The sequence below is a fragment of the Eleutherodactylus coqui genome, chromosome 1 (genome assembly GCF_035609145.1).
Source record: "Eleutherodactylus coqui strain aEleCoq1 chromosome 1, aEleCoq1.hap1, whole genome shotgun sequence".
In the NCBI taxonomy this organism is placed as follows: Eukaryota; Metazoa; Chordata; class Amphibia; order Anura; family Eleutherodactylidae; genus Eleutherodactylus; species Eleutherodactylus coqui.
Window position 1 is genome coordinate 199,348,856 of NC_089837.1, and position 21,011 is coordinate 199,369,866.

Sequence of the window (21,011 nt, forward strand, 5' to 3'; positions counted from 1 at the left end):
GGAGGTGACAAAAGAAAATTTTGCACAGGGTGTCATCTGACCTAAGGCATGCATTAATGATAGTAACAGAAATATAGAAAAACTAGATCATTTTATTTTTATCTTTTTCAGGCTATGTTCACACGTTGCAGATTTTCTGCAGTGAAACGCTATTGTGGCTTTTTTTATACTCACAGGGGCAGAAAAAAGTCTAATTTCTCAAATTTAAGCCCTTCACAGTTTAGACATAGTTTAAACTGACTTCTTTTATTGAATAACTTTTATTAAAAAAACATAGAACACAAAAATAGGGCACTACAGATAACCCTCTAGGTTGTCGATATCTTAACCTTAGCCAGGAGGAAAACGACTATAGCCACTCGCTTAGTTTTTCATGCCCTTCTAATGTCTAAGACAGGGCCATGTATTTCAATGATAATGCGGTAGCTTTCGTTTATTTTGTAAAACTTGGATTGGGGTGGGAGCAAGTTTATTTTTGATTACGCATATCTTCCCAAAAAGGTTTTTATTCCTATGGTCAAGGTTTGATCAAGACTTAGATTCAGTGCAAGTATCACTACAAGTAGTCTTGTATCTTTTCCAGTATAGGAAGATGGAAGATCTGCGAATCACCAAGACGTATGTCTGTGAACTTGATGATAAACATATAACTCTTGTTTCAGATAGAGATCAAGTTCATAAAGGCCCCTCACCTATCCTTATCGTTACATATCTAACATTATAATCTCCAATATTTTATATTTTTCGTATCTGTTTCAATCTCATTAAATCTCGACGCGTTTCGCCGCTTATTTTAGCGGGTCATCAGGAGATTTACTTTCATGTAGGTTATTATAGCTCTGGTTTTATGCAGATGACTATTCCAGAGTCTAGTTAGCTCTATTTAGAGATGATAATGATAACTCTTACAGAGACAGAGTATTCAGTGCAGATAGTACTTTCTAGATATAGAGTTTGCGAATTCATATAGAGAAACAACTATAATATCAAAGTGGTTTGTGTATAGTTGTAATCAATATGAGATCCTGTCTCCTTTTTCCAAAAGAGGCAGTCTTATGATAAGCAATGTGCTGCTATAAATGATATAGATCTCATATAGTCAGGTCTGCACAGTTATAGGAGGACAGCCTTGAATATAGACAGTCACTCCAGGTAGTGCCAAACTCTATTATCATGAGTGGTATGAGATCTATCTCTTTTCCTTAGGAGCAATATTGTGATGGTCAATCATTTGCTCCATGTGGTGTAGATCTCATATAGTCAGGTCTGCATAACTAGCAGAGAACAGCCTTAAATGTAGGCTATCACTCTATAGGATGCAGAACTGAGATCTCAATAAATATTTCTTTCTTATAGAGAAGGCAGTCTGCGGTGAGCAGACAGCGTCTCTACAAGATGTAGATCTCAGTATTTTAGACAATCTGCAATCAACCGCAACCAAAAAGAAAATAAAGGGAATATCAGATAAAAATATTCCCCAGTTGTGGTTGAAGCAGCCTGACTTTTTTTTTTTTTTTTTTGTCAACAGGGAAACGAACTTTATTTACAAGATGAGGTCAATAACTGGTCAGTATTGCTCAATATAAGGATTGGGGGCTTATTCTGCCCATTCACAGATTCTTCTTACTGATTACTGATCTAAGGATCGGCTCATAGTAACGACATGTATTTGTATCCAACTCCGTATAGAGTCCTCCTATTTTGGGCGTTGTTGTTATAGCCGTGTGCTGATTGGGTGCGGAGGGGGCGCCGGCTGCACTACGTGCATAAGCAGCGTGATGACATAGTCCCATTAAGGAACGTTCCGCTGTATAAACAAGGCAAGCAAGCCCTTGTGAAAGAACTTCACAGTAGCAGGTCACTATAGCGCTGCGGGGCGATATGCTCATTAGCATGATCGCTCCGCATCACGACAGTACATCGTTATCACTTGATAATATTGCGGCGCTGAGGCGCATCAGCAAGGAGCCTGGGACGCCTCGGCGTCATCACCATGGTGACCGTTAGCGTGAGGCCGTTAGCGTGATGACGTCTCTAAAACGGGGCGGCGCTGGAGCGCTCCTGCGAAGAGTCAGCGACGCCTCGGCATCGTCACCATGGTGACCAGTAGCGTAGTGACGATAGCATGAGTCCGTGAACGTGATGACGTTTCAATACGGAGCGGCGCCGGAGGGCTCCGGCGTAGAGCCGGCGACGCCTCGGCGTCATCACCATGGTGACCAGTAACACGGTGACATGTCAACAATGAGCGCATCGGTTGAGACCAGCGTCGCCCCAGCATCGTCGCCATGGTGACGCTGTTCCATCTCATCTAACACAGCAGCCAGGAGAGGTCAATTCTGGATAATGACATTACTGCACAGGCTGATAATAGACCACCGAAATATGGATTAAATTCTCCAGTAATCCAGTTGAATGTAAGTCGATTGAATTCTCCTCTTACATGTTAATAGAAGGCATAAGTGACAATCTAGATTGGATATTTCATATAATTAGCCATATCTTGACTAGTTATACTCAGTCACAAATGGCATATCTAACCATTTATCAGGGAAACAGTATTTTGATGGTAAGTTTCCTCTTCCTCCCATGTACATATATATGTATATGATAAAAAAAAAAAAAAAAAAAGGGGTCCGCCCCCTAAACAATTTCATTTGTCAGAAAATCTGGATACACTCCCTCTGGGAGGAGAAAGCTTGCTTTATAAGGGAAGATAATCCCACAGCACTCAGATAGCCCTGACCTACCATCCAGGCCAGAGGCGCTACCACTCTTACCATAGACTAGTAATATCTCTATCAGCAATAGGCAGTGCTTCTAAAAGAAGTTAGACAAGTCAGGCTGCTTCAACCACAACTGGGGAATATTTTTATCTGATATTCCCTTTATTTTCTTTTTGGTTGCGGTTGATTGCAGATTGTCTAAAATACTGAGATCTACATCTTGTAGAGACGCTGTCTGCTCACCGCAGACTGCCTTCTCTATAAGAAAGAAATATTTATTGAGATCTCAGTTCTGCATCCTATAGAGTGATAGCCTACATTTAAGGCTGTTCTCTGCTAGTTATGCAGACCTGACTATATGAGATCTACACCACATGGAGCAAATGATTGACCATCACAATATTGCTCCTAAGGAAAAGAGATAGATCTCATACCACTCATGATAATAGAGTTTGGCACTATCTGGAGTGACTGTCTATATTCAAGGCTGTCCTCCTATAACTGTGCAGACCTGACTATATGAGATCTATATCATTTATAGCAGCACATTGCTTATCATAAGACTGCCTCTTTTGGAAAAAGGAGACAGGATCTCATATTGATTACAACTATACACAAACCACTTTGATATTATAGTTGTTTCTCTATATGAATTCGCAAACTCTATATCTAGAAAGTACCATCTGCACTGAATACTCTGTCTCTGTAAGAGTTATCATTATCATCTCTAAATAGAGCTAACTAGACTCTGGAATAGTCATCTGCATAAAACCAGAGCTATAATAACCTACATGAAAGTAAATCTCCTGATGACCCGCTAAAATAAGCGGCGAAACGCGTCGAGATTTAATGAGATTGAAACAGATACGAAAAATATAAAATATTGGAGATTATAATGTTAGATATGTAACGATAAGGATAGGTGAGGGGCCTTTATGAACTTGATCTCTATCTGAAACAAGAGTTATATGTTTATCATCAAGTTCACAGACATACGTCTTGGTGATTCGCAGATCTTCCATCTTCCTATACTGGAAAAGATACAAGACTACTTGTAGTGATACTTGCACTGAATCTAAGTCTTGATCAAACCTTGACCATAGGAATAAAAACCTTTTTGGGAAGATATGCGTAATCAAAAATAAACTTGCTCCCACCCCAATCCAAGTTTTACAAAATAAACGACAGCTACCGCATTATCATTGAAATACATGGCCCTGTCTTAGACATTAGAAGGGCATGAAAAACTAAGCGAGTGGCTATAGTCGTTTTCCTCCTGGCTAAGGTTAAGATATCGACAACCTAGAGGGTTATCTGTAGTGCCCTATTTTTGTGTTCTATGTTTTTTTAATAAAAGTTATTCAATAAAAGAAGTCATTTTAAACTATGTCTAAACTGTGAAGGGCTATTGTGGATTTTGGTGCAAATACACGTCTAAATCTGCTCCCTAAAATCCATTAAAAAATCTGCATGTAACATTTGGATTTTGATACAGATGTTCACGTGGTTTTAACATGGATTTCCCCTCCTCGTTTGGAAAGTTGAAGTCCACCTTAAAAATCAGCATAAATTGACATGTTATGGATTTGATGTCCGCACCACATGCCAGTTCCACAATGGATTCCGCATTGATTTTTTCTACACCAATTGGATGAGATTTGTTAAAATCACATCCACATGGCTTGTACTGTTATACCAGAATTTACAAGATGTGAATATGCACTTAAAAAAGATGTATACTTTTTCCAGATATGCTTAAATTCACTTATTGTTGATTTTTACAAAATATCTGCAGGACATTTGTTACAAGTATCTACTATTCTTTCAGTAAAGTAATATTTCCTGACATTGCTTCTCATCTTCTCCCCAACTAATCCCAGATTGTGATCCCTTGTTTCTATGTTTAGTTTCCTAATGAGATTACTATGAGTAATCTTTCTGCAGCTTTTATGCAAGTTTGGTCATAATAAATTCCAACTTGAAGTACCAGTTTGATCCACATGTTGATATCTGCAAAGTCTTACAGGCTCCTCCAAAGGTATCCAGGTGAACAAAGCCATGAAGCAACAATGAACTACTATGTTTTATATACCCTCAAGTTATGATACTAATTTGTTTTAGCCAGAATGTTGCTTTAAAGCCCATTTACATGCAAAGATAATCTTTCAAATGACTGGAAGATTTAAAGATTTTTGCAATCTATTTGCATAAAGTGTTAATGGCCATTAACACTTTATCATCTTCAGTAGCATGTAAAAGGGCTGCCAAGAGCTGTTTGCAGAGCCCAGTATGTAATTAATCACACACCCAGCTGTGCACACCGCTGCATAATTCTGCTCAAGGCTGCTGGCAGATTATTATGTTATCTGCCAACTCCCGTGGAGATAACAGCCTGTGGTCTTCTGACAGATAAATATGTTTGCTTTACCTGTCAGTAGCTGAACGATGAATTTTATGTTCACCTTAAAATCATCGTTCAAATGAAAACGCATGATGCTCATGTTTACATCACTCATTTTCGGTCGTTTGAACGGATTTTGAGTGATAAATCTACGTGTAAATGGGCCTTTTGGCTTAGTTGTCTGCCATGGGTCGGCATCAGGCACATGCAGTTACCACAGCATGGAAATTGAGTTTTTTGTATGGTTGAATCAATTGTTTAATTGCCATTTCAAACTTATTTATCATTGGATTGTATTTATCGATTTATTTTTAATAAAAAATGAAAGTCTTTAGTGTTAAAATGTAATCCAATGTTTTTAAACAGGATAAAGACATGAAAGAAGATCACATAAATATTATACAGCAACTAGAACAAACAATACAAGATCTGAAGGCTAAACTTGCAGAACATGAAAGGCAATATACTCAACCAAGTGATTCTGCAATTAAAGAACCGGAAGATCAAAGTATTATTTTTTCGGAACCATTTGCAACAAATGACTGCACTCCAAACCTGTCACTAAAGAATCATGTACAAGGCAAATCCGTGCAAACATCGCCAGTAGCAGAGTATGTACTACAAGAAGTGCCTTTGTTCCATACAGAAACATTTCAGAATTCATCTGGAAAGCAACTTTTATCACAACGTGATGATTGTTCTGCATACTTGCTGCAGAAGTCAAACTCTCAACAGTCTGTTAATGAAGCTCCCGAATGTTTAAATCCTCCATCAGGCAAAGAAATAACTTCTGGGCAAGTTAACCATTTGGTATCACCTAGTACTGCTTTAAACTGTGCAGGATATCTTGAAAAACACGATAGCTTGCCTGAAGATAAGGTTTCATCTTTCTCTCATTGTCTTAGTACTGATTCACCCACTATTGTACCTCATACTAGTATGGACATTGTGTGCCCACTGTCTTCCCCATTTCACTCAAATCTATGCATTGAGAATCATCTGACTGAACGCCCATCTCATGCCACAATTACTAGAGCATTGCAATCCTCATGTTGTACAAACACAACACATCAGACTTACCCTAATGAAAAACAAACTTTAAACTCCTTAACACACATTGTTCCGCCTGAGAGATCAACTTTAGTTTCAGCTTCTGAAGAAATTCCACCAGCTCCACCATTACCATATACCACTATAATTCATCATTCATCTCAACTACAACTTACACAACCATGTAATTCCTCAGTACCTCTGTCAACAGCATTACCTCATGCTTCAATTCCTTCGCCTCCACCATTGCCATGTTGTACAGCAATTTTTCCACCTTCAGTACCAGCCCATATAGACAGTATGACAGCATTTAATTCTCTGCCACTTTCAGTGCACTCTATGACTGCAGCTCCTCCGTTGCCACCCTATATTTTACCCTCAGGCGCAAGTACAATTGCAGCTCCACCGCCACCTCCACTACCAGTTGATATTGCAATACCTCCACCACCACCACCACCACCCCCTCTCCCTCCACTATCAGCTGTTAGTTCAGTTCCTCCTCCTCCTCCACCACCCCCTCTCCCTCCACTATTAGCTGTTAGTTCAGTTCCTCCTCCACCACCACCACCCCCTCTGCCTCCACTATCAGCTGTTACTTCAGTTCCTCCTCCGCCACCACTTCCAGGTACTTCTGGATTTCCTCCTCCACCACCTCCTCTACCATCATTGCCAGGTTTTCCTCCTGTCCCTTTGCCACCTCCACTACCTAGCATCAGTGGAATTCCTCCTGCACCACCTTTTCCATATACCACAGTCATTCCACCGCCTCCTCCACCCCCTCCACCACCAGCACCACCTTTACCAGGAACCATTCAAATTCCCCCTCCTCCTCCACCACCACCACCTCCACTACCAGGTACTGCAGCAATTCAGTCTCTTTCACCCATGCCACCTCCACCTCCTCCACCACCACCACCACCAATTTTACCACCACCAGCGTCTTCAATTAATCCTTTTGCTCATCAACAAGCACATCTACCACCTCCTCTGCCTACCGGATTATTTTCAATAGGATTAAGCCATGGCAAAGAAAATAGAAAAGCTGCAATTGAACCTACAAGGCCTATGAAACCTCTTTACTGGACAAGAATTGAAATACATGGGAAAAGGTAATACTCTGAATGAATGAATGAATGCATCCATATCTGCTTATAAATGCTAGTTAGAGATGAGCGAGCGTACTCGGTAAGGACAGATACTCAAGCGAGTATTGTCCTTACCGAGTACCTGCCTGCTTGCCCGCAAAGATTCTGGTGCCGGCGTGGGTGAGCGCTGTGTTGCGGGAGTGAGCAGGAGGGAGCAGGGGGGAGAGAGAGATCTCCCTCCCATTCCCCCCCCCGCACTTCTCCCGCCGCTGCCCGCCCCCGCCGGCACCCGAGTCTTTGCGGGCGAGCGGGCAGGTACTCGGTAATGATGATACTGGCTCAAGTACCTGTCCTTACCGAGTACACTTGCTCATCTCTAATGCTAGTACTTTCCAGTATACACATTATTAGAAGATAAAACTGATTCCAAAGCCAATGTAATATAAAGTTTTTTTTATATTGTACAGTATATCAACCATCTTGTATTATTACAGATCAATATTGTAACTAGAAAGGAGCAATCATTTTAGCAAGGTTATCACTAAGGACAATAACAGTCTTTGACATGTGTGCGATTGCCAAACTTTTTCTTTTTCTTTCTGAACAAAAATGCACAGTCAACATTTATGCAATGGAAAGCCATAATGAATGATAAAGAATGTAAGTTATATAAGTCTATAGCTCAGAATACACAATAAAGTTAATCTGCACAAGCTCCTCTAGCTGCCAAAACGATGGTTGTCAACCCTGCATATATGGAAAGATTCAGTAGTGTTTTTTAACTATGTTTTTTTTCCCTGCAATAATACTTTATGCCATTTCTAGCATGGAGAATAGAAACGCTATCTTTTCTCCTGAGGGAGAGCACCTAGATGATGAGTGAGGAGACTCAAAAAGCCAATTATGCTCCTCTGGGTTATGTGCAAATAAGGGAGATGGAATAATACCTCCACAGTGCCACCTATTGGAAGGCAGCATTCCTTCAAGCCAAAGTCAGACTCTTTATACAAGCCTTGTAACAATGACTGGGAATTAAAAGCAAAGCCAGACTCCATGGAGTCTGAATGGCCTTTTGAGTCTCCTCACTCACTGTCTAGGTGCTCTCCCTAAGGAAAAAAGATAGCATTTCTGACTCCCCTCCCAGGCCTCTCACTAGCAAAGCCAGACTCCTACTGGACACTGATGAAGGGCAAATACCCTGAAATGGCTGTCTGTACATGGAGTTTGGCTTTGCTTTTAATTCCCAGTCATTATTACAGGACCTGTATAAAGAGTTTGACTTTGGCTTGGAGGAATTCCATCTCCCTTATTAGCATGGAGAATGGTTTAGCTTCTTAGCTGCTTTTGTTCTTCTCTATTATCCTCTGTCATAATACGTTTTCATACCCCCAAATAAAAAGAAGAACACCGCAGTAATGGAGAGATAGTATGGAAAGCTGGTCCCAGTGTTATGTTCTTTACTGCATGAACAGCATAAAAGGGGTATTCCCATCTTGATTATGTATGGCTTATCAAGTTAGGGTAGCAACTGGGGCATCCTCCTGAGCCAAACTATTTGTGCAGCATTTTTCATGTTTTCTAAATGTAAATGTACAGTGAAACCTTTTTGAAAAGATTGCCCAAAATTGGATTGAAAAATGGTCTTATAGATGGTTGGTCTTCTCAAAGCAGAGGCCAGAAAAATAGTATGTGATGAGAATGAAGAAAATCTGGTATGTATAAGGAATGGTCTTCTCCAAGAGGTAGTTTTTTGAAGAGGTTTCACTCTAAGGCTACCTACACACAGACAAGCATGATATTGGGCGATGAAACTCGGCAACAATATCATGCACGTGAACGTGAAATGTACCCACAAATACAAGGCATTTTTCAGGCAAAAACACTGAGCATCGCATAAAAGTCCCTTTGAATACAATGAGTGATCGTCCTGAGGAAGGCAAAAAGTTAGAACATGCCATGATTTTTTCCTGCACTTCAAAAGAATAGGGTTCATACTTGTATGAGATTTGTACGTCTCGCAACCCGCAAATCTCGCATGATTTACTCAGATGTGTAAAAGCATCCTCAGGAGGATGAAGGCATTGGGGGCAGTTGAAAACTGCCAGGGATGATGTATTAGCCCAAAATGGTGTGGTTTTTAAAATGGCCGCACAATTTTGCAAGGAAGCGGCAGATGGCTGTAGAGTGTTTTGGGTAAAACTGTTGTATGTGTAACAGGTGAATGTTGTGATGGCATGGGGCAGTTAATTGTAGCAATAAATGATTTTTACTGAAAAATCAATAATATGTACTTAATGTGCTATTTTACGTAGCACTCGATAGGAGGGTTTGCATACTTAAACGTTACATCATCCAAAATGTTATTTACAAGGTACAGCATTCTCTAGAGTGGCAGCAAAAATGCAAGTGTCATCTTTTTTGATATGTGCCTGTTCTGCCTAGAATTTAGCAACTCTCGTTTCAATATTTCTGATTGATATACATTTATGGCTCTAACTGTAATTTCAGGTATTCTCACTCAGACAGGCAGCTGCTGGAATTCTGCATCCAGCCTGCATCAGCCAATATCATGTGGCAGCTGGTTAATTATGCACATTCAGCACATGATAAATGCATGGAAGCCATCACTAAATGTATGCTTCTCACGACTTAAGGCCCATTTACACCAGCAGATGATCACTCAAAGATCACTCAAACGACAATTTGAGTCACAGCTTTGAGCGATCATTTTACATAAAATATTAAGTAGCTACTACTATTAAGTACCAATTAAGTGTGCAAATGAAGCCTTAGCTGAATGCAGTTAATAGCCCGAGGCTAGAACAAATCTACGCTCAGATCCTTTGTTCTCCACGGGAAACAATGCTATCAGCAGCTGGAGAACTGCTGATAAGGCTGAACAAAGATTTTTAGGTTGGACTGAATTTAATGATCAGCTAGCAGTGCTCGAATAGTGCACAATGGGCACAAATTTAGACGCAACGATTATGGCTAAAATGATCGCCGATTAGCGATTTTTTTTTAGCGATCATTGGCTGGTGTAAATGGGCCTTTACTTTGGTTTAATAATTCAGCCCACACTTCTCGGGACCTAACATTGGAACACCTTGAGTAAATGTGCGGAACCATTGTTTAGTATATTGCTGTCTGTGGCTTTAGCACTGTATCTTTACTCTTGTTATACGCAAAGTGCTTTACTGCGTCATAACAACTGTAATATCAAAAAAATAATTGTTGTGGCAGCATACAAAAGGTGCAAGCTTGAGAAAGACCAGTTCGTTGGTCGAAAAGTTTGCTTTTATGGAGAAATAAAGCTTTTTTTGAAGATCTATGTTGCACCTTTAGTATGCTGCCATAGCAATTCTTTTTTTGATATTCACTGCTGGGCTCTCCTCTGTGCAGGCCGGATCTTCTTTCTTCTGGCTGGCAGATGTGCTCAGCACGCCAGGAGCGTGCCATGCGCATGCGCCATGCACTGCTTTTTTAAAGAAATCTCCTGCACTCCTACGTATCCACGGCACAGCACAAAAGCAGCTGTGGCTGTCCCGTGGATACGGAGGGCTTCCATAGGCTTCAATGGAAGCCACGGGAGCCGCCCGTGTGGCAGATTCGCAGAAAAATGGAGCATGCTGCGATTTCTTCTTGTGCGTGCGACCCGCGCGCTGGGAAGAAATCCCATTCTCATGCTTTTAGCTGATCTACGGATGCTAATTCATCCCTATGGGCAGCAAGACGCACGGATCTCCCGTGCGGGGGCCACGCGTGGATTTTAGAAATAAAATCTGCCTATGGACATTGGGCCTAAGCAGAGGTGTAAACGTGAAGCTCCTGGGCCCCAATGCAAAACCTGTAACAGGGCCCCCAACTATAATGCTTTATTCATAGTACTGGGCTCCCTATATGGAGAAGTGAGGCCTTATGGGCCCCCTTAGGCTCCTGGGCCTAGGTGCAACCATATCCCCTGCATCCCCTATAGTTACACCAGTGGGCCGAAGGGAATAAAGGTTCAGATTCCTGTACACTGTGACTCCTGCATTTGATTTTTATCTCACCTGTGCTAGGTATCAGTGAGTGCTGGTGGGGAAACCTTTTTTTGTATAACAACTGTAATAAACATATAACCTTTCTTCTGCCACCCAAGAGTCATCTTTAGGCAATGGGCCTGTGATGCTGACTGCCTCCTCTTTTGCCTTACACCATGTAGGACAGCATCAGGGCACTAACCTGGTAAGACAGTCTTCTGGCCAGTTTTGCCTAGTGTGGGTGTGTTGGGGACTAGTAATATGGCTCCTACTGGACATCCAGCTTTTTCCATTAGACACCATGCGACCCTAGAGTCTTTCCCTACCCTAGAAGGCTCTCACACAGAAATCCCAATAATTCTGACCCTTCCTGTCCATCCAAACCAGGACTCTGACTCCTGCCTGATACCTTGCAGGACTTTGTCTCTACTTTGCTGTTTTAAGACCTTGTTTCTTTTCAGGCTGCATTATTATTTTTCTCTCAGACTTGACTGTATCAGACATAGGGAGGCGCAAAGCTTAACGACCTGTGGATCCTTTACAGTGAAAACTGTTTTGTTTTTTTTTATTTTACTCCACTTAGAATTTTTAAAAAGTTTTTCAGTACATTATATGGTACTTTAAACAGCACCATTGAAAACTACAACTCATCCCGCAAAAAACAAGCCATCATACAGTGACGTCGATAGATAATTAAAGGAGTTATGATTTTTCTGAAGAGGGAGGAAAAAACGAAAATGGAAAAAAAGGGGGCGCGTCATTAGGCCTCATGTCCACGGGGACAGATCCGCAGCGGGTGTCCCGCACGTGTGATCCGCGCCCCATAGGGATGCATTGGACACCCGCAGGTAGTTAAATACCTGCGGATGTCATTTTCCCTTGAGGCGCGGATTGCGTGTGCGGGAAACGCAATCCTAGGCAGACGGACGCGATTTGTCCCCATGAAATCATGCGCAGCAAATAAATCGCGCCATGCTCTATTTCTGTGCGGGGCTTCAAAACACTGAATCTCATTGATCTTACCTAGGGCCCTGGGAAATTGAATGGTTGGGACTTTCCAGCTAACAATAATGCTCTATTTGCCAGTGAATAGTACATAAGAACCTGTTGGCAATCCTACTGTTTCAGCATTCAGAAGTGTGGACCACGGAGATAGCTCAATATTGGTGCTAAGTTTAGAGTTTAAAAGATGTTCAGTTCTCATCCAATGTGATCGGACTACAGTGCAGAAGCAGAGGATATGCGCTAATTAACCGACATTTCGGCAATTAGGAAAACAAATATTAAGATAAGATGGTATAAATTTGGCGAGTCTCTCTGGGGTAAGATACCATGTTCACTTGTACTGTTGTTTTATAGAAAAACAAATAAAAGTTTAATTACACTGTAATTAACTCTTTGATGACTAGATTTATTTTGGACCTTGGCGCTTAGAGCAAACTTTCACCTTTTATAGAACCCAAATTTTTTTTTCTCCTTTTATGTGAGGACACAGGCCTTCCATAATATCCTTTAATTTTCTTGGAAAAGTGGGATGGGTGTCGTTCTTATGTCAGCAAGGCTGGCTGTATAGCTGTGTACAAGATCCTCTTTAAATGGTATTTCCATCTCAGCAAGTAACTCCTGTAATTGTCAATGATCCATAGATTTCACTCCTGGTGCATCCTGCAATTCTGGCAGTGGTAGCTGCACATGCTCACCTCTGCTTCACTCACTTCAATTGGAGTCTCGAAGAAAATGCTTGAACTTGAACCCCACCAATCAGCACGTTATTCCCTATCCTGTGGACGGGATATTTTGATGAGATAGGACACCCCTAGTCCTCCAACATGTAATGTCACCTAATAGACAGCTTGGCTTCTTTGCATTTCACTAAATAAATGACACGTACTAAATAGCTTTTCTTAACAATTACTGAATATTATGTATATATCTCTTAACTTTTTTTTAGAAACAGCCACGTTTAACACAATGACAGGCATTCTCTGTTCTGTGATGAATCTTGGATTTTAATGGGTGACAGTAGTTGTCAACATTATGCTTACATTACAACATTAAATACAGTACAAGACAGGGGAGTAACTAAAGGCTCAGGGGCCCTGATGCAAAAGGTGAGCTGCCCCCCCCCCCTCTATCTGTATCTGTACCCGTACCAATACCTAAACCATGCTACACAGAGGCATAACTTAAAGCTTCTGGGCTCCAATGCAAAACCTGTAACAGGGCCCCCAACTATACTGCTTTATTCATAGTACTGCGCTCCCTATATGGAGAAGAGAGGCCTTATGGGCCCCCTAAGGCTCCTGGGCCTAGGTGCAACCGCATCCCCTGCACCCTCTATAGTTACGCCCCTGGTACAAGATATATACTGTGATTTACTATTCATTGTACATAAAAAGAATTTTTTTAGATATTCTCTTATTTGAAATATTGTCTGATCTTAAAAGTTTTTTTATGTGTCATCTTAGAGATATCAGCAGCCCTCTCGTTTGGGATGTAGTTAGTGAGCCAAAAGTTGATGTTGATGAGCTTGAAAGTCTATTTTCCAAAACTGCAGTAAAAGAAAAAAAGAAACCTATTTCTGACACTATAACCAAGACAAAGTCCAAACAAGTAAGTCTTTATATCCTTTATTATGTTATTGAGAATACTTTGATTAAGCTGTATTTTGTGATAAACTGCTGATCTGAAAATTGCACATTCATCACACGTATGACACATATGCTTAATTAGTAATCAGAACTAGGGGCATTTTGTGATTATCTCTTTCGAAAATATATAACTGTAAGGGTGCATTCCCACGAACGTATATCGGCTCGGTTTTCACGCCGAGCCGATATACGTTGTCCTCGTGTGCAGGGGGGGGAGGATGGAAGAGCCAGGAGCAGGAACTGAGCTCCCGCCCCCTCTCTGCCTCCTCTCCACCCCTCTGCACTATTTGCAATAGGGAGAGGCGGGGCGCGGGCAGGGCTAATTCGTGGAACTTAGCTCCGCCCCTGGCCCGCCCTTCCCCATTGCAAATAGTGCAGAGGGGCGGAGAGGAGGCAGAGAGGGGGCGGGAGCTCACTTCCTGCTCCTGGCTCTTCCATCCTCCCCCCCCCTGCACACGAGGACAACGTATATCAGCTCGGCGTGAAAACCGAGCCGATATACGTTCGTCTGAATGCAGCCTAAATCATTCCGTTTGCAGTTCTGGATGATTCGTAGTGAAACCACGTGTATGCTATTGCATTAATTGAGGTCAATAAAATCTATAATTTTTAACTGAAATTGATTGATTGTTTAGAACTTGTTTGTTTTTTTTGTTCGCAACCAATTAGAAATATACATAACTTAAAGTACTAATGTTTTCATTTAAAACAGTTGCCACACAAATGCATATTAAGTTACACTGTTACATCACACAAAATTCCAAATTTTCAAGGGCACTAATTATAAAAACTTCTTCTGTATTTACTTATTTTTGTTACATAATTGTTATGGTCCCCCTTAGTGATCACGGCTGTTAACCCTTTAGATGCTCTAATCAGTGTTCAGAGGTCCAGTCGTCATGGCAGCTTGGGGGTTTCTGAAGGATAGCCCTTCAATTTTACAAGGTTGGATAACCCATTAAAGCTTAACCCCTTGAGTGGCACGCCCGGAAAATTTCCGGGACGAGCTCCACTGCCCATAGCAACATAGCCCGGAAGATTTCCGGGCTATGTATCACTATGGGAGCTGCAGAGCACAATGCCACAAGCTGTGACAGTGTGCTCTGCCTGCACAGACCCACACAGAGCAGTGCAAGGGCTTTGAAAAACCAGCAGAAGGTATTGCAGACATGTCGGCAATGTCCTGCTTTGTTTACAAGTTGCCATAGAGACCATCGGCTTGTCAGAAGCCAGCCGACGGTCTCTGTGGCAGGGAGAGCTGGTTGTTAGCTGTCAGAGGACAGCTAGGTACCAGCTCTTACAGCAGAGATCAGAGAAAACCTCCGATCTCTGCTGTGTTAACCCTTTACATGCTGCAGTCTATGTGACTGCAGCATGTAAAGGGCTGTCACTGCAGCATGTAAAGGGCTGTCACCATCGGACCCCCGGAATGTGATCAGGGGTCCTGATGGGTCCCTGTGGAAGTCCCCTAAAGGGACAAAAAAAAAAAAAAATTTTTAAAAAATGAAAAAAAAAAAAAGTTAAAAAATTATTAAAAAAATAAAAAAAACACTTGTCTCCCTTTACTTTGTAAAAAATCAAAAATACAATCACACATGTGGTATCCGTGTGCGTCGTAATGACCCAGAGAAGGAAGTTAATACATTATTTAACCCCTTAATGACATGGCCCCTTTTTTTCTTTTTTCCCCATTTCTTTTTTTCCTCCCCCCTGTTTAAAAAATCACAACTTGTCCCGCAAAAAACAAGCCCTCATATGGCCATGTCAATGGAAAAATGAAAAAGTTATGGCTCTTGAGACGCAACTGCAAAACTAGTTGAAATTCAATGATTAGACCATTTTAAAAAACCTGCCCTGGTGGGCACGACAGGGTGGTAGGAAACCTGCCATTCAAGGGGTTAAAGGGGTTGTCTCGCGAAATCAAGTGGGGTTATACACTTCTGTATGGCCATATTAATGCACTTTGTAATATACATCGTGCATTAAATATGAGCCATACAGAAGTTATTCACTTACCTTCTCCGTTGCTGGCGTCCCCGTCGCCATGGTGCCGTCTGACTTCGGGGTCTTCTTGCTTTTTTAGACGCGCTTGCGCAGATGGATCTTCTCCCTTCGGCTGGTCTCGGAAGCATCAGCGTTTTGGCTCCGCCCCCTTGTACGCGTCATCGCGTAGCTCCGCCCCATGACGTGGCCGGTTCCAGCCTCCTGATTGGCTGGAATCGGCACGTGACGGGGGCAGAGCTACGCGATGACGCGTACAAGGGGGCGGAGCCAAAACGCTGATGCTTCCGAGACCAGCCGAAGGGAGAAGATCCATCTGCGCAAGCGTGTCTAAAAAAGCAAGAAGACCCCGAAGTTAGACGGCACCATGGCGACGGGGACGCCAGCAACGGAGCAGGTAAGTGAATAACTTCTGTATGGCTCATATTTAATGCACGATGTATATTACAAAGTGCATTAATATGACCATACAGAAGTGTATAGACCCACTTGATTTCGCGAGACAACCCCTTTAAGTAACTTTTTTTTTCAAATCTGTGTTTATTTAAATTTTAACTTTAATAATACACAATACAAAAATCTGGTGTGTCACAGCAGAGAAACTTGTCAAAGGAAGAGTATCTGCTGGCTGCCTGTTCACAGGCGTTTTAGCATTGCGTTCCCCTTATGTAGGCCTTGTAGCACATTCACTGGCAAAACCAATACAGGTATGCTGGAGACAGTTGGACAGTCTCTGGAGGCTTTTATATTCTCCTGCAGTTACAGACTCCCAACGAGTCTTATATAACATGAACAACTTCACTTCTTTCTCGACTCACGACGGTGGAAGCCCATTCTGTTTTTCTTCACAGTGTACCAGTGTTTTCTCTCTCAGCTTTCATGGATCGTGGGAGTTCTTCTTACCTTTCCACACTGCGTCCTCTCACTTATAATGCACAGGAGCACTTTCAATCCACACATATTGTCTCACTTGTATCTGCATGACATCTGCTGTGCAGAACTTTACAATGCCTTTCGGTTCTGTGTTTCTTGTTCTCTCCCTGGTGTCCATGTCAGTATATATACACCAACCAGTCTCTCAGCCAATCAATGTGACTTTAAGGTCCTAGCAGCTCACAAGCTAGATCTAGCAGGACATGTGACTTTCTCTCAAAGGTCCTTATAGATGCATAAATATAGGTCACCCTGAATTAAATATGCATATTAGCTGGTTTAACTTTTTACATGTTTGTGCCTCTAGGTGGCTAAAGTGTAGAAAACTGGTCAGCAGGGTATGGGTGTTCCTAGCACTTATTCTGGCGAATAAAACAATTAGCAGCTGTGTGGTAGAGCTGTTGACATGGGCAGCGACCTGTGGGAGCCAAGTATGTGACAGGGAAAGAGACGCATGCTGTACATTGTTGTATGTGCTTTGAGGTGACAGGCGGTAGGCTATAAAAGGGTTAGGAATAGGAAAAAACATGTGGCTCAATTAAGATGTAAAGGGAGTAATAAACAGCAAAAAGAAAGCATTTAAACTACTAAAACAAGAAACCAGCGAAGAATCGCTAAAAACCTATACGGCAAAATAAATAAATGATGTAAAAAGCAGATAAAATCAGCAAGGATGGAGACAGAGAGACTTCTTGCCAGAGAGAGTAAAACTAACCCAAAATTGTTCTTCAACTATATAAATAGAAAAAAGATTATTACTGAAAGTGGTGGCCCTTTAAAATATAATGCAGGAAAAATTATAGAGGGTGATGAGGAGAAAGCAAATCTGTTAAATAGTTTTTTCGCTAGTGTATTCACTCAGGAAAAAGAAATGTCAGCTGAAATCAGAGTTATGAAATAAACTCTTCAGTCTAACCAAGGAGGAAGTTCAGAGCCACTGTAAAAAATAAAAATAAACAAATCGCTGGGACCCCGATGGAAAACATGTTTGGGTTCTAACAGAATTAAGTAATATGATAGACTAACAATTATTGCTTATATTTAAGGACTCTATAGTTATGGGGTCCCCCCACTGGATTGGCACATAGCAAATGTGGTGCCGATATTTAAAAATGAGTCAAAAAGTGAACCTGGAAAGTAAAGACCATTAAGTCTAACTTCTATTGTCAGTAAAATGTTTGAGGAGTTTCCAGGAGATGCAATCCTGTAGTACCTCACGGAAATTAGCTGTATAATTCCATGTCAGCATGGGTTTATGAGGGGATCACTCCTGTCATATTAATTTGATTAGCTTCTATGAAGAGGTTAGTTCTAGACTGGACCATGGAGAGTCACTGGATCTTGTATATCTTGTATATATGTGGGTAAGTAACTGGATCAGTGATAGAAAGCAGAGGGTGGTTATTAATGGTACATACTCTGATTGGGTCACATCACCGTTACTAATGGGGTACCGCAGGGGGCAGTATTGGGCCCTATTAATTATTAACGACCCAGTAGAAGGAGTGTAAAATAGCAATATTTGCAGATGATACAAAACTATGTAAAGTAATCAAAACAATATAGTTAATAATATAGTTGCAAATAGATCTGGGTAGGTTGGGGTCTTGGTTAGAAAAGTGGCAAATAGGTTTTAACACTGATAAATGTAAGGTTATACACATGGATAGGGGAAATACGTGTCACCATTACACGCTAAATGTGAAACTACTGGGCAAAGCTGACATGTGAGAGGACTTAGGGATTTTAATTAAGGCTAACTTCACACGGGCAGGCGCAATAATGGGCCGTGAATCACGGCTGTTTTCAGTGGGATACCTGGCATTGCATTGAAATCAATGGGCGCTGCGATGTGAGAGCATGGAGAAGAATAGAACATGCCTCGATTTGTTTCCTGCATCGTGGTTCTATTCCATTTCGTGGGTGAGGGGCGACTTAATAGCTATGTATAAATATATCAGGGGACAATACAGAGATCTCTCCCACCATCTATCATACCCAGGACTGTGACTGTAACAGGGGTGCGCCCTCTACGTCTAGAGGAAAGAAGGTTTCTACACCAACATAGAAGGGGGTTCTTTACTGTAAAAGCAGTGAGACTATAAAACACTCTGCCTGAAGATGTAGTGATGGCGAACTCACTAAAAGAGCTTGAGGGGCCTGGATGCCTTACTTAAGTGTAACAATATTACATGTTATAGTCACTAATTACTTCAGAAGGGCTGTTGATCCAGAGATTATTTTGATTGCCAGATTGGAGTACAGAATCATTTTCCCCCCCTATAATGAGGAAAATTGGCTTCTACATCTTGGGGTTTTTGCATTACTCTGGATCAACATTGGGGGTTAATAGGCTGAACTAGATGGACATATGTCTTTTTTTCAGCCTTACACTCTATGTTACTATGAGTGGACAGGGTGTTTCCCCCCGCTCATAACAAAGACCAGCTTACATTATAAATACATTACACATTTTGTCTGTAGCCAGAAGTTATCCATTTAAGGTCTTATTAATCACATGACCCATTACATTCTACATTCTTATCAAGCCACTTAAGTCCGCTCTGTACAACTTCTTAATGACTCATAATAGTCTTTTATTGTCTCATAGTAGCCTCAATACAGTGAAATCAATACACATTTAGACAATTATAGCCACTTCATATATACTTCATCATCTGCCCTCCTCTTGTTATATTTTATTCATTTTGCTGAACACTTGTGTGTATCTGTCATGCAGGCAGATGCGCATCCACATCTGCCACATAGTGGTTTGGCTGGGGGCTAATTGAGGTGGCAGCACCTGGGGAACACTGCTTTTCCTGCTTGATGCCTCCAAGTGGGATGCCAGATGTGCTGTGGGGTTCCCAAGCCATTACACACAGATAGACCCAGTTGTGTGGCTGCTGACACTACACTGGGCCTAGGCACCATATCCTCCTAGGGATACAGGTAAGGGTTACCTTAAACAAACAGTAGACCAAGAACACATACATCAAAATTTACAAACCTACGTGCATGATTTCACTAAACCATCCACCTATGGTTGCTAAGATCAAAAGTGAAAAGCATGAAGGAAAGTCATCATAAGTTGCGTATAGCTTGCACCATTTCGCTTGTTTTTGCTCTGATTTGTCTACTGATACTCCTTGTTGGATACCTACCTTTGGATCTATACCATGGCAACATGTGGGGTACTCACAAAATGTTGTTTTCTAATCTGGCAGTACTAACACTGATTTGCAATTCCTCTTCTTGTATGATTTCTATGTTTATATAAAGTAAAACACAGTTACAAGCATTTGATAGAATTAGGAAAAAAATTTAGTATAAAAGTAAATATATTTCAACATTGTTTTCCCATCTTATTATTCTTAACAAATGCCTCTGTCCTTGTGCAATAATTCTATCAGCTGCATAGGCTCTAATGAATAAGGGTAAGCCTAATGATCCTTATCCTCCAGTGAATGAGGATAAAGGTCTTATGGTTGTCCATTGGAAAAGACTTCTTTGTTCCATAAGATTGCCATATCAGACACACTCTTGGACCATTTAATGCTGTGTTTTAAGACATAATATAACACCCATGCTGTTATCAATGTCTTAATTAATGGATATACAATTCAGGAAAATCATCTTGCAATGCTCCTGAATCAATTTATACCATCAAATGTAGGTGTTTTGTACCATTCTTCTGTTTGTATCTGCTGTGGAAGGTACAGCTCTGTTTTAGGGCCCAGTCAAACAGTGTTAAGCGACATCTTACTATTGGGTGTGTAAGATGTCACTATCCATGGTCTCTTTGTCTCCTTTGGCCTTGTTAGTTTTAGGGTTGAGACGGCCATTGAATCTATTTACCCTGACACTACTTTGTGTGTGATCATCAAGAGATTCTTCTGAAGTTATTAGCAATTATAACATAAAATATTATAATTCTTAAGAAAGGCGTCCAGGCCCCTCTTTGACTCTTTTATTGAGTTCACCATCCCCATGTTCTCAGGCAGAGAGTTCCATAATCTCACTGCTCTTACAGTAAAGAACCCCCTTCTATGTTGGTCTAGAAACCTTCTTTCCTCTAGATGTAGAGGGTGCGCCCTTGTTACAGTCACAGTCCTGGGTATAAATAGATCATGGGAGAGATC

General features: G+C 41.3%; 1 protein-coding gene across 1 annotated transcript in view; it reads left to right on the plus strand.

Moving 5' to 3' along the window:
• Positions 1–21,011, plus strand: part of FMN2 (formin 2) — a 166,200-nt gene that overhangs the window by 60,763 nt on the left and 84,426 nt on the right. Inside the window, exons 5-6 of the mRNA XM_066605407.1 lie at positions 5,494–7,286; positions 13,753–13,897. Coding sequence (XP_066461504.1) covers positions 5,494–7,286; positions 13,753–13,897 — 1,938 coding nt within the window. The remainder of the gene's footprint in view (positions 1–5,493; positions 7,287–13,752; positions 13,898–21,011) is intronic.